At 45.9% G+C, this 15088-nt stretch overlaps 1 protein-coding gene across 11 annotated transcripts in view; it reads right to left on the bottom strand.

Moving 5' to 3' along the window:
* Nucleotides 1-15088, bottom strand: part of KIF13A (kinesin family member 13A) — a 205557-nt gene that overhangs the window by 71043 nt on the left and 119426 nt on the right. For all 11 annotated transcript variants that reach the window (XM_047732627.1, XM_047732630.1, XM_047732632.1 and 8 more), the window contains exons 5-9: nt 11129-11221; nt 10093-10273; nt 6959-7046; nt 5395-5529; nt 4480-4592 (exon numbers count right to left, since the gene is read on the bottom strand). In XM_047732627.1, the coding sequence (XP_047588583.1) occupies nt 4480-4592; nt 5395-5529; nt 6959-7046; nt 10093-10273; nt 11129-11221 (610 nt within the window). The remainder of the gene's footprint in view (nt 1-4479; nt 4593-5394; nt 5530-6958; nt 7047-10092; nt 10274-11128; nt 11222-15088) is intronic.

Genomic DNA, 15088 nt, shown 5'->3' with positions numbered 1-15088 from the left:
TGGTCTACAGACCTACTCCTCCCGCTCCTGGAACAGGCCATGGCAGGTGCAGCCACGCAGCGCCTTAGCTCTCCAATAAAGGAATAATGTGTGCTTTAACGCTCTTAAGAGCTTAAGGAGAGACGAAGCTCCTCAGTCCAGAGCCCATTAAGCAGACACTAATGTCTGTGTGAAGTCCCTGACCCGTCTGCGTAAGAGGATTACTATGTTCCATCAAGAGAAGCCCAAACAGAAGGCCGACAGAAAGTGTAGGACACATGTCAGAGATTTCTTTAATTTTACCACTCAAAGGGGCACTGATTTTAAGGCTTAAAAAGCCATTTGTGGTGCCATCAGGCAGCCCCTTTCAATTTACTATTTATTTTACTTGGTTAGTACACACTGACACAGAGCTCACTACATGCTGTGCACTTACTAATAGGAACTAATTTAATGCCTATAGTCGCCTTGCTCACAGGGCTGTTTCCTCAGCCATGTTTTACAGCTGACAAAACAGAGGCACCCAGAGGTCACGCAGCTAGTTTCTGTAACGAAGAAATTCCAGTGTCTCCTCTGGGAAGCCCTCCCTTAGCCTTCCAGCTGCGCTGTCCCCGTGTTCCCACTGCCCCCCTCTGGGCAAGCTTCCATGGCGCTTAATGTAGTCATACTCCCCTCAATCCTGCCCTACTGGATCAGGACCTTCCACCTACTCCTCCCCGTGCTCTTATGCACATCTGGTGCTCAACACACATCGGCTACACGGATCAAAGACGGGCAGGTGCGCGCCTCTCGCCTGAAATCCTTGGGGCCACCTGGGTGTGGAAATGCAGAATATTTTGAATTTCAGGAAGTGCAGTGCATGCATTATACATGACCACGGGCAGATCCGGGACAGCAGCCCGTAATAACATCCATTTGCATTTCTACAGCTAAACTTACAAATGGCCATGCTACTACAGTAAACAGAAACTATAAACACAGACAAAGACTAGAGACAGCCTCATGAGAGTTCAGGGGAGGCTCTACCAACATGTAAGCTGTGAAGAAAAAAAGAAAAGCGCTTGGTTTTCAGAGCGTTCTGGATTTTGGAATGGCCAGTAAGGGACAGAGGGCCAATTTCCATGAAGGTCTCCCAGACAGCTCTGCAGACGTCAGGGAACCATGTAACGGCCCGATGTCCTGTTCATGCAGTTGCTACGTCCCCATGACCACAGTGAGAACCTGGAGGACCAGCTGGAGACCTGGGTCCAGAGTGGGCTCCTGGGGCATAGGCACCTGCCAAGGGAGACCAGAGAGGTATGTGGGGTGAAGAAAACAGCCCTGGACTAAGGCACAGTGGAAAAGGACCTGGGGCATCTCCGTTCCCTTGGAGCCAGTTTTGTTTTTTTATTTTTGGGAAAAGCACAAGGCCAACTCAGCAAACATCCAAAGGCTGGTAAAGGTGTCATACGAACAACAGTTCCATGCTTCAGCATTGGCTGATGTCTCAGCCTTGTCTGGTCGAAGAAAAAAGATCCTCCTTCCTTTCATTTTTTCAAGTGAAGTGACCTCCTGTTGTCCTAAACTATGTGCTCCTTCAAGGGCGGCCATCAGGCTGTGACAAGTAACCCTAACATGAAGCTATCACAGCTATTATAGCTCTGGAAGGCTGGGAGTCCAGTACGCGTCTCACTGGGCCACAAGGGTGTCCGCAGGGCTGCGCTCCTTTTAGAAGCCCTAGGAGATGGGACTGTTGCCTCGCCTGTTCCAGCTCCTACAAGCTGCCTGTGTTCCTTGGCTTGTGGTCCCTTCCTTCACTGTCAAACACGAAATAGAAGGTGAAGGCTTCTTCACTCCACATCACTCTGACCGGCGCTGGCCCTCCTGCCTCCCTCCTTCACTTTTCAGGAGGTTTGTTCTTACAGCAGGCTCACCCAGATCATCTCCTCTTCTCAGAACCTTAATTCATCACATCTGCCAAGTTCTCTGTCTTGCACAGTCACATATGCACAAGTTTTGGGAATTAGGATCGGGGCATACGGGGGGGCGGTGGGGAGGCAACAGTGTCTACAAGAATATCTGAATTTCTGGGGCGCCTGAGTGGCTCAGTGGGTTAAAGCCTCTGCCTTCAGCTCGGGTCATGATCCCAGGGTCCTGGGATCGAGCCCCACATCGGGCTCTCTGCTCAGCGGGGAGCCTGCTTCTTCCTCTCTCTCTCTCTGCCTGCCTCTCCACCTACTTGTGATATCTCTCTCTGTCAAATAAATAAATAAATAAATAAATAAAAAAGAATATCTGAATTTCTCTTGCATCCCTAGCACTGACTGCAGTGCCAAACACACAGCACATAATAAGTGTCAGCTCAGCCTTTATTCATATTACTTGAATGTCTTCAAGCATTAGTTCCCTCATCTATAAGCAGAGATAAAAATACCTACTAGTAGCCTCACATGAGGCTCATATGAAAGCGCTCGGATAACTATAAAGAACCCCCACAATGAGGATCAGCTCTCACTGACTAGTAGCAGGAAATTCACAGATCCATTTGTGGAAAAACCCAGTATATAAATAAGGAAAGACAGCAGGATGCTAAGAGCATTCCACTCAATTCAGTAGGGCATTATGGAAGAGAGGGTGTGGCCGGGGATGTCAATCATGTTATTACGCGGCCTGGAGACACTCCCATTTGGGACCATATGTAATTCAGTGCCCAAACTGAAGAGGGCGCTACTAACGTGGCTCTGGGACCAAAGCATGAGGTAGAACTCTTGCAGGCAACCAGAACACATGGTCACCGCAGGTACTCCACGGGGCTCTGGAGCCAGACTGCCTGCAGCCAAATCCAGACCCACACTTAGAGCTCTGACACTTGGGGCACATTATTTAATCCTTCTCTGTCCTGGTCTCTTCTTCTGTAAAACAGGGATAACAGACTCCCCCCGCCCCCCCCCCAAGGCTGGTGTGCAGATCAGATGAGTGATTACATACGCACCATTCAGAACCTCGCCCGATCACACTAAGAGGTCAGCAGAAGTTAGCTAGCATTACACATCACAGCCAGCCATGCCCGACATTCTCACAAATTCTCGGCACAGAACTTCTAGTGTTTTCCCACAAGTCGGGCCTGAAGGCAAAGGGCTAGTGTGGCTAAGCACCAGTAAACAAATCTCCCGGACAGGTGACGATCTGTCCGTTGATACCTGCTCCCTCATACCCCACTTCTGCTTTCCCATCCCCGCCCTCGAGCCCACTGTGGAACGCTGAGCTGCGGTGCCAGCCTGGGCTCCTACAGTGCTTGGTCATGAAATACAGCCAAACCCTTTGTTATGAGAGCAGGAGACAGGATGACCGCAAGATTAACTCCCTAAAGCAGCAGTCTCTTCAGTGAGTGCTGCTCTGTCCAGCTGATAGAGGGGGTGATATTTGCCTTCTAATTTTAAACTTCAGCACACTAAAATTATAATGTGCTCACGTCATTTTAAAGGGCAAGCCGCACAAATGGGTTCCTGCATAGACTGCTTCTTGTCACCTTCTGTCCTAAACGAAACCCAAGTTATTATGTCTCAAGAGAGAGAGATGTTACAAATACGAACCCAACTACTTTCTGCTGAACTTAGAATAATGATGATGATTATGCTATTTGTACAGATTATAAGAATATTAGCTACAGCAAATAGTATTGATTCAGTACACACAAGACAGGCCAGGCACTGCTCGAAGTGCATCCCGGGCATGTATGCTCTAGCAAGTCTACCAAGCAGGGACTGCTGGGATCCCCATTTACAGATGAGAAGAAGAAAGCACAGAGAGGTGAAGGGAAGAATGAAACTCCGGCAGTCTGACTGGAGTGCACACTCTTAAATGCAAACTCTGCTCCCTCTTGAGCGGGAAAGCAAACACCCCTCTTGCCCGGCAGGAGCCATCCTGGGGTACCATATTATGGAAAAGAACAAGCCCTCCACTTGTCCGTGCTGAACACCTGCATCTTCTTTGTCTGCCTGGCGAACTCCTACACACCCCGTACCACCCTGATCTCTTCCAGCCCCTAGGACAGCTCAGGGCACACCACAGGCTCCCAAGGCAAACCCTGAGATTCCAGCGTGGCAGCTGCGGGAGTAGTTTTGTCAGGCGCTGACGTTGAAGCAGTATCAGCTGTACAAAGGGATTCAAAGCAGGTTCTCTTTTCAGAGGCAGCTTCTCGGGTTCATCTAAGATATGATTTGATTGACAAGGCCGTGATTGGCCTTTACCTAAGACCACATTAGACATGATGATGACGTGCACAGGGCTGCAACGTGTAGCTTCACACAAATAAAGCTCATGCATTTCAGGAGAGTCAGGGCTGTTGGTTTTCTTCAACTCTGTTTACTAAAGCTACACGAACTCGGAAGCACCTGCCACCAGAACCATCCATTCCCTTCTGGCACCCCAAGCCCCGCCCCCCACCCCGGACACAGCCGGACACCTGGGAAGCTGGGTATGAGGCTGCTGTGGGACCCCAAGTCCCACCGGCCACCTTACTTGTTAATGTTGCTGCCTTCTTTGAGTCGTTCTCCTGCGGCTCCTGTTTTGGACACTCTCTCGCTACCTGCCAGGTCCACCAGGCTGACCTTACTGACCTTCTCTCCTGAGTTCTGGTTGCAGGGAACAAGAGAGAAACAACACATGTGAGGGCAAACGCACACATCTACGCTGACGTCTACACCGTAGCTGAGGGCAGCCAAGTAGCCCTGCCCCCACAACAGGGCAGGGGTGGAGCCATGGGGACTTGTGATGTCATGGTCAATTTTATTTTTTTTTAAGTTTTTACTTTTTTAAAAGTTTTATTCATTCAAGTCATCTCTGCATCCAATGTAGGGCTTGAACTCACAACCCCTGGGATATAGAGTCACATGCTTGTCTGCACCTGGGCCGGCCAGGTGTCCCACAGCCAATTTTGAACTGCTGCGGGAATACAGTGTTTGCATGTCGCTGGGGAGCATGCGTCCTCAGCTTTCCGGGATCTGGTCAGGAAGCCAGAGATTTTCTGTGCCTTTGAGGGAACACATGAGGATTCCTGCATATTTAGGTCAAAATCCTCTTCTTTTGAAAAAGTGTTCTTTAGGCTAAGTGTTGTTGTTTCCTCTCTAATAGCCCTTAATGGCTATAAGGTAGACTCGGTCGTTTTTAGGGGAATTTCAGGATGAAAGGATACATATTAAAAGCTGTATGGTGACATCACTGCTGCTCATGGAGTTTACACAAGAAACGCAATTTTTTTAAAGTTATATATAAAGGAAGACCTCATAAGCAGAACAAGTTAAGTGAAGTAGCTTATCTAGTAAGCAGCAAAGCCAGCGTGAAATTCCCAGCCACCGAATCCAACCACGAAGCCCTCCAGCCCTGCGAGACGTGTGCGTTCCTTTCCTGCCCTGAAGGCTGTCCCCAGGCTCTTACCCCAGACTGCAGGTCATAAAGGGTCTGTGTGATTATGATGTTGAACACAGCATGGGAGCGGCTGCTTTCCTCATTCATGTTGGTCGCAGCGACCGTCCGGGACTTATTTCCCTCAGACATCAATGACTCAACATCCTAGAGGCGAGGCAGAAGGAACACATTAGAAGCGAAAACAAAGGAATGCAGTCCTGCCCATGGGTGCACGGGGTAATGACCACCCAGGGCACGCCTGGCACTGCCCTTCCATAAGGACCACCTCCCCGACTGTCTTCCACGGGGCTAGGGCTGAGCCTCCACCTCTCACCACCTTCTAGAATGGGAAATGTTCCCCCCATTCTGGCCACCCCGCAATTGTCCCCTTTCTCTGTTTAGCACCTCTTTTTTCCCTTTGCAACTTCCTAGGGGGGAAAAGAGCTAATGTTCATGGAGCACTCCAGACACTCAGTCACACTAGTGACTTTATGTGACTAACTCTCCTGTGCTTAATGACTCTGCAGAGCCACGGACGGCTTGTTGACCTGGCCCTCGGCCGACACCATGGCCCTCCAGCGACAAGGAAGGCTTATTCATCTTCAAATGCCTGGAACCCACGGGCTCTTACACAATATTAGACACGTGAACTTTGTAAAACAAATATTCCCCTAATGTTAGCCACAGAACATGGACGTTCACGGAGCTCAAGTAACTTTACCCACATCTAGCAAGAGACAGGGCAGGGGTGGCTCTTACTAGTAAGTGACAGGGTGAGAGGAACAGGGAGCTGACCACACTGAGCTGTAAGCCACACACCCAATTCAGCACCTTGACCCCGAGAGGTTTCCCTTCATTTCAGAATATGGGTGCTTTTCAAGTGATGGCTGCACTCTGTTTCTCATCTGAGCGATACTAAAAATGTCTTCATCTAAATGGCTGGGGAGAGTTAGCTCACAGATTAACTTTCATCAGTCTGAGAGGATGGTGGGACGGCCACAAGCCCGGGACAGCATGACGGGCAGAGGATGCCTTCGCGCACTCTTGGGTGGGGATTCTCCAGCAACAGAGAGCAGCTGTTTTAGGGGTTTCCGAAGCAGTGATGGTAGAAGGAAGGCTAAGACGTCAAGTTGGGATGTAAGAGGGTGTACAAGTCAAGGAGCTGGAGAAGGAGATGGGTCAGTCAAGGGGGAGAGGAGCGATTCAGAAAAATAGAACCAGAAGACTTCATGAAGGGTAATGGAAATGAGCACAGGAGACCCTGTCAACGGGAAGGGAATGAATGAATTGCCCAGCTCGGCTTGTGTGTGTCCAGGTTGCTCTAGAAGGACACCACTGACAACCTTGAGGAGCAGAGTTTCAACAAGGTGGAGTGAAAGAAAATATTTGCAATTCACACTGCTGAGCCTCTCGGCCACACTGTCGCTCCTTCACAACAAAGCAGGTCGAAGCCCTTTCTTTCTGTGTGGGGTGTGTTGCTACTGGGTTTCCGAGACCATGCATGGTACCAATATGCTAGAAAGCACTCACATGAAAATACGCTCAACATTACCTACACGTTTCGATTTATTGCCAGTTTTTAATTGACACTTACCTCAAAACTAGTGACAGCCAGTTGGGATAAACCATCTACATACGGTCCCAAAACTTTATGCTCTCGAACTTTAAGAGACTGTCTATTCCTTTGGGAGGAAGGAAAAACGTATGAGTGAATCAGACCAAACTGAAAAGCTTTTTTTTTTTTTTAATTTATTTGACAGAGAGAGATCACAAGTAGACGGAGAGGAAGGCAGAGAGAGAGAGAGAGGGAAGCAGGCTTCTTGCTGAGCAGAGAGCCCAATGTGGGACTCGATCCCAGGACCCTGAGATCATGACCTGAGCCGAAGGCAGTGGCTTAACCCACTGAGCCACCCAGGCACCCCCTGAAAAGCTTTTTTCTTTCATTTTGGGTACTCAGAAAAGTCAGGTTGCAATTTTTTTAATGATCAAAAAGTATTCTAAAAGCTACTTTATTTGGATTAGGAAAACAGCAATCCTTATGAGGAATGTCTTTTATACTCTGATTTCTATTTAAAGTAACTTACTATTTAAAAAATTCTATCTCTACTCCCAAACTAAACAGCCAGCACACAGAATTCGCGTGTAGGCTCAGTAGGCTTGCTTTAGTTGAAGAACTTCAGTTTTTACATTGGAGGGAAGAAAAGAAGAAAGAAAGAAAGAAAGAAAGAAAGAAAGAAAGAAAGAAAGAAAGAAAGAAAGAAAGAACGAACAGAACATGCAGAATTGAATTTAACCTTAAGACGATTTCATATATAAGCACACTCCCAGTTTCAGCAAATCATGTCTTAAACGTTTTGATCAAGCAGTGGACAATATTAAAGTGTTTTAATTTGCTTTTTAAAGACTGAATGGATTTATGCTGCTTCTATGCTGACAACTTTATACAGAAAGTGAGCAGAACAGTTGTATGCAGTTACTGCTATTTTGGCTCTGCGAATGAAGACTTTAAGACTTTTTTGAATTTCTGAATGACAGACCTGGTTTAAAACTTATCAATAAGGACGCCTGGGTGGCTCAGTTGGTTAAGCAGCTGCCTTCGGCTCAGGTCATGATCCCAGCGTCCTGGGATCGAGTCCCACATCGGGCTCCTTGCTCGGCGGGGAGCCTGCTTCTCCCTCTGCCTCTGCCTGCCACTCTGTCTGCCTGTGCTCGCTCGCTCTCCCTCTCTCTCTCTGACAAATAAATAAAATCTTAAAAAAAAAACTTATCAATAGATAACTGAGACTAAAAGCAACTCTATATTACATCTGTCACCTTTTCCACTGCATCGGCTGTTAATCACCTTTTAAATCAAGTATCAATGTCTGGCGTCACTCGAGTGTGGACAAAGGGAACTCGGAATCACCGAGCTCTTCCCAAAGTTGTGGCACTGCTCCTAAGAACTTTTCAGTTATCCCACTTAAATCTCATAGAAACCTACAAAGTAGGTTTTCCTGCCTTTATGGATGAAGAATTCAATATGACAATGAGCAATTCGTGTACTCTAAATGGGGGCAGATCAAGTGCCCATCTTCAAGAGAGCTAGTGGGGTACACATGGGTCTGAGACTCTACTCACTCGGCAGGCACAACCAGAGACTCCTACATGCTATTCTGGAGCCAGAGAAAGTTAACCCAGCACAGTGTCAGGTGCTTGTGATGCTGTCTAACACAGGGCATTCCTGTACGCCACGGGGGGTGGGGGAGCTGTGAACTGGTACGAGTCCTTTGGAAGACAGTTTGGCAGGACCTCCTAAAGCCAAAGACTCAGTACCTTGTTGCCCACAGATCCACCCCAGATGTACTCCCTAGGAACTCCTACATTTGCACATGCAGAGAACTGTGCAAGAATGCTCAGGGCAGCACCGTAGCCGTAGAAAGCGGAAACCTCACAAGTGATAGGAGATGAGATAGATGAGGGTAAGATCATACAACAAAGCAGCAAACAGCAGTAAAAATGAATGCATTGTTACTTCATACATCAGGATGAATGAATCATCAAGAGGAAAACAGCAAGTCAACAAAGGACTTATATACTATGATGTCCCTCACACAAAATTTAGAACTGTGCAAAATTCTGTTAAGCTCTGAGGAGGACAAAGATAATGAGAAACATAAAACTCATCATTGTGGCTACCTTGGGGAGGGGTAGGGAATGGAATGGAATCCAAGAGAATCAGACAGGGCTTCAAAAATACTGGACATGTTCCATTTATTAAGCCAAATGGTAAGTAGGACCATTTTATTATTCTTTGTATCTTACATGTATTATAAATATTCTTTCATAGGCAAATAGTTAATAACTTTAAAGTCAATGTAAGCATTTCCCCCTGATTGGTTCATTTCCTTGTCTCTGACAATTCTGATCTTATGATGATACCCTTGACTACACAGGTGCTGAAAGTGTTTAAAAATAATTCAGGATGCTGAACTGTATTTTGAGAACGACCTCAACACACACATCCCTCCACAGACTTCAAACACAGGATCACAATGCACCAAAGTACTAACAATGGTTACTTTTGAGTACTGGGATTATTGGTTATTTTTATTTCTTCTTACACGACGCCTATCCTCTAAATTTTCTGTATGTATTATTTGGAAATCAGCAAAAAATTTTTCAATTAAAAAATAAGTAAATGGCCTTCTCCCTCTATGAATCAAACTCATCTGGTTTTTATCACCTAGTTTTTAAAAAACACCCATGCCTGGGATTCCCCTTGGGTCCACTGAACCATGGTTTCTATGGGTGGGGTTCAGGCCAGTGTATCCTTCAAAAGCCCCCAACGTGATTCAAGTGCACAGCCCAGTTAGAGGATGCTTTCCCGGGCTCAGTTATTTCAACCCTTCTAGTACTCACCTCTGATTTACAGCTGCTGCCTTCCAATATGAACCGGAGGACGACTGCGTCCTTCTTAACTTGATTTTTATGAACAAGCCACGGTACCAAAAATAACACTGATAGTAAAAAAATCTTTTTAAATGGCATATGTAAGCAACTTTATTCATGAATATAGGGTAAACTACAGGTCTTGGGTATACCAGCAGGCTCTGAGAAGCAGAGGACTTCTCAGTGAATGAACTGAAACCACGGTAGTAACTGAATAAATATATTCACTTGCAGTTTTCATATAAGGATTATTTACAATTATTACTCCCATGACAAGCTTAATTTCAACCACTAACTTACCCTTTGGGGTCTAAAAGATCCCGAACTTTCTCATTATAAATTTCCATATAGGACACTTCGACTTTAAAGGTGTGTGACTCATTTTGCTCTAGAGAGATCCTTTTAAATAACGCACAGCAGAGCCTTGGAATGAGGCCCAGCTGCTCAGCACTGCCCATCATGGAGAAGGATTTTCCTGAACCTGCAGAAGGCCAAGCAGAAAGGAAGGAGGACAACAGAGGGAGTGAAACATAATGCTTCCACATGACGAGGTCTCTACACTTATCCGCCAGGGTCACAGAGCAGAAGCGGCCAACTCAGCCCTCAAGCCCATGCCCCTGGACAGCAGGGCTGCTGTTCTTTCTGTAACGCTCATGGCCTCCAGCTCGACGGAAGGATGCCTACTAATAGAACCACTATGAACACAGACTCGTGAGAAGGGTGTATAGTGAATGTTAACTATACATTGTCAAGTAACATGGACAGTATTCAACCCCCCAAATATTTAATGTTTGTGCAAATGCCATGATACGTATTCTGTTGTCTGAGTCTTGTAGCTGTCCTGTGATGGGACAACAGGCAGTACTGGTGGGACTTATTCTAACTTTCTTGCTGAAGCTGTGGTTAAGAGCTGAGCCCCCAGGGAGCTTCTGCTCTGCACGTTCCCAGCACATGCCCCACAGTCCCGTTTTGATTATCCACCAGCACGTCTGTGTCCCAGGGTCGGTCCACTGCATGGGAGGATACCAAGAGCCATTCTATGGCTTTTTACTATAACCTTTAATACTGGGAAACCGGTAATTATTTTTCTAGTTCAAATACAGGTTAAAACTATAATTTAGGAAAATGACACTTAATAGTCTGAAACTAGCTTTGCTCAATTACTCAATTATCAAAATCGTTGAACCTTCAAAAAGAGGGTTACTTTTGATCATCTAATTCAGTGAAACCCACAAGGTCAGAAGCATGTTTCTGTCACTCCCCAGTGTTTTCTATTTCTAGACTTTAAGAAATGCACATTTAATGTCATTGACTGTAAACAAAAGCAGCCACTTACCTGTCTGTCCATATGCAAAAATACAAGCATTATACCCCTGAAAGGCTTTTTCAAGAATTCCTTCCCCAAGGCACTTGAAAACCACTTCTTGACCTAAAAACCAAACAAAAAATAAAAAACTACCAACGAAAAGAAAGATTTTTCTCGACATATTTGGATTAATAACTGAGTCCCAGTTAGTAACAATATTCTTTCAATCCAAAGATGTTAGAAGTGTACTGTGTGCCTACTATGCGTAGGGCTATGTGTTCAGAGCTCAGTTCCCAGATCAGGTCACGATTCTACCCATTCTCTCCCTCTCAGACACTTCTCTAGGCATTAAAGTTTCCTTTCCATCATCAGGGGGCCACAGAGAAGAATTGTTTAAATTCTATTTAGTTCTCATGAGCTGGTATTAAAATATCATTAAGCGTAAGTGGTCTTATCTCCCCATCTGCATTCCGAGCTTGCGACACACAGGAACGTTGTCGGACACGTCTTGGGTACGTGTAAGCACCTGGCACAATGCTCAGTGAAGGCCAAGGGTTGAGAAACCGTTCGCTGCTGGCGGAGGTGATGTGTGTGGAGCACAGGCACCTCCCTGCTATGTTCCCAGGCCGGGTTCGAGGACAAGTTCTCCGTGAGCCTGTCTACAGCTCACTGAGGTTCTGGAATGATGTACCATACAGTCCATAGCATCAGGCTGAAGAAGAAAGCTGTGAAAATCTTTTTTTTTTTTCTTCTTTTTAAAGTAGGCTCCACACCCAACGCAGGGCCCGAACCCACCACCCTGAGATCAAGACCTGAGCTGAGATCAGGAGTCGGACATCCAACAGACAGAGCCACTCAGGCGCCCCAGGTGTGAAAATCTTTTTAAACAGTTAAGGTGGCATTTACGACCCTTTGAAATTTCTGACTTTCTCACATTCACTCCCCATCATTAAGAGAATTAAAATGATATTCTCCTTCCTCTGTGCTCTCATAGTCCCGAACCTTCACAATTACAGTATTTGCCAAAACTACTGGTTTTGGTTCCTCTTCCCTCCCTGGAATGAGAACCCCCGATTAATGTCAGAGACTATAATCTGTTTCTCTTTGTAATCCCCAGGCCTAGCACAGATGCTTGATAAACATTGGGAAAAAAAAAAACCAAAAAACAAAACCCAAATCGACTGAACCTTTTTTTTTTTTTTTAATCTTACATGACAATTCCATTTACATTTGGAAATAACGCAACACAGCGTAAGCTCTCAGGTGCACCGTTTCCTTTGTGCAAAGCAGGATCTGACTTTAGCAGCCCCTTGTTACACGGGGGCATGTGGCTGCACAACGGGACCCTTAAAAATGTGTAAATATGAAACAAGCAGTATTTTCAACCGTTAGGCTGGCAAAACGTAACATTTTGGCAACAATATCACTGGACTGAAGAAATACAGGTATTTTTGTAATCTGCTGGGAGAATAAATAATACAGCCATTTGAAAACCCGACAGCACATAGAAGCGAGCGACTAGAAGCGAGACATGGTCATGCCTCCACTGGGAGCCAGGATGGGGCACCCAACCCTCCAGACACTTCCACAAGGGACACCTCTACAGGATGCCCCCCGCAACATTACTCTGATTCGCTAAGCTGGGACCAAGTTAAATGCCCACTGGTGAGGGAGGAGAGAAGGAAAATGGGGACTACTTCGTATGCAAGAATATTACACACCACGTTTAAAAAAAAAAATTCCAATGCACTTGTGTGCGTAGACAAGGCTAGAATTCGAAAACGTTCCTGAGTTTAACAAAAATCATGTTCCAATACACATACACATAGCGTATTTGGTATACACTGTGTCGAACAGTGTGAGAGAAAGACCCATCGATGAGCACTGAGGTTAAGAAAAATGAACTGGATGAAACAGTAACAGATTCACATAACCTTATTGCTCTAATTCTGACTTTTAACATCTAGCACAGAGCCTGGCACCTAAGAGGTGTTCAAAACACGTTGGCATAATATGTGAATTTTTTAAAAGGGTGTAACCACTCCGAGACACACAGGGCTGTTGTGAAGACTGGCTGAAGAGACATGTGCGCGCGCACACATATACTCCGGGAAGAACAGGGAACGTCAGAATTATTACCCACCACATCAATACTTTGTTCTCGTCCATTCTCTCAAAGGGTCTTCCCTATTCACATGTACTCCCCCAAGGCCCATGCTGAAAGGCAGGCCTTAAATCTGGAGCAGAGCCCGCAGCGTAGACTTTAGGGAGTTAAACCCGGCCCGTGCTCAGGTTTGTGAGAGCCAACCGTGGGCTCTCTCGGCACAAAGAGACGAACAGAGCCTTCTTGTTGGATTTTCCACCCTGGCTAACCAGCCCCTCAGGAAGGGGGGAGGGTGGGGACAAGACGTGTTACAACTCAGCCAGGTCAAACATCCTGCCTGTAATTCATGATTTCAACTCATATTTAGTAACTTGAAAAAAAGCAAGCACTTGAGTTGACTGAAGGACTCGAGTGCGGGGAGCATTGTGGTCAGAGCTCGACCACGGCCCCACAAGGGCCTGTGGCCACTTAGGAATCTCTCTCTTCCTCTGTTAGGTGGTGAGATACAGTATTTCTAGCTTTGGCTCCTGAGGCGGAGTAGGATGGAAGTATGGGGAATTATTTTCTCCATATTCTTTTATTTTTTTAAAAGAGTCATTTGAGAGAGAGAGAAAATGGGTGAGGAAAGGGGCAGAGGGAGAGAATCTCGAAGCAGACTCCCCGCTAAGCATGGCGCCCAGTGCGCGGCTTGATCTCTCACCCCTGCGATCACGACGTGAGCCAAAACCAAGAGTCAGATGCTCAACCGACTGAGCCACCTAGACACTCCTCCAGTTCTTTTAAAGGAAAATCACAATGTTTCTTTTTCCTTGGTACAAATCGTTTTTTAAACTAAAGACCATTAAATCCAAGATCAAAAAAACTAAGAATGAGTGCTACAGAGCTAGACAGGTTATGACACTGTCAAGTGAAAAAAAAACACAAAACCTTCCAGGATAGGATATATATATACTAAATTGCACAAAAAATAAACCAAGTGATTAAAGAATTCTCCAGAATATAAAAATATAAGAATAAATTGGTTTTGCCTATGTCTAAATTATTACAAATACTAAAGATGATATGAATTAACCTTTTTTTTTTTTTTGAGATTTTATTTGAGAGCGAGCAAGAGAATGCGAGCAGGGGTAGGCTACAGAGGGGCAGAGGAAAAGGGAGAAGCAGACTCCCCTCTCAGCAGGAAGCCTGACACACGGATCGATCCCAGGACCCTGAGACCAGGACCTGAGCAGAAGGCAGACACTTTTTTTTTTTTTAAGATTTTATTTATTATTTGACACACAGAGAGAGATCACAAGTAGGCAGAGAGGCAGGTAGAGAGAGGGGGAAGGAGGCTCCCCACTGAGCAGAGAACCCAATGCGGGGCTCGATCCCAGGACCCTGAGATCATGACCTGAACCAAAGGCAGACGCCCAACCCACTGAGCCACCCAGGTGCCCACCAAACGCAGATGCTTAACGACTGAGCCACCCAGGCGCTCTGATAAATTAACCTTTTAAACCTGTAAACTTTTATTATTCATGCAACTAAGAAGAAGAGAATTAATCTTTATCAACTGCCCCACTAGCGATGCACTTTACATATTCTGTATCACTGAATCCTTGCAGTCCCCGCGGCCAGCAGGATCTGTAAGGAGACTGCGGTTCCAAAGGGGAGTCATTTGCCCAAGATCACACCGATAGTGAGTGGCAGGACCTGGGTCTGTCTGTACTGACTCCTGACGGTTAAGGGAGACACTCACCCATCATTGGTGACTCACACTGCCAGACACTAGGAATCAGTCATTCCATGGAGAATCTGGTCTCCATGGTTTTGTTTAGGTTTTATTTATTTATTTGTTTTTACAAACTCTAGATCTTATCACACTTCACTATTCTTTCCCATTT

This window comes from Lutra lutra, chromosome 6 (assembly GCF_902655055.1).
Source record: "Lutra lutra chromosome 6, mLutLut1.2, whole genome shotgun sequence".
Classification (NCBI taxonomy): Eukaryota; Metazoa; Chordata; class Mammalia; order Carnivora; family Mustelidae; genus Lutra; species Lutra lutra.
This window is presented reverse-complemented; position numbering and strand designations above follow the sequence as displayed.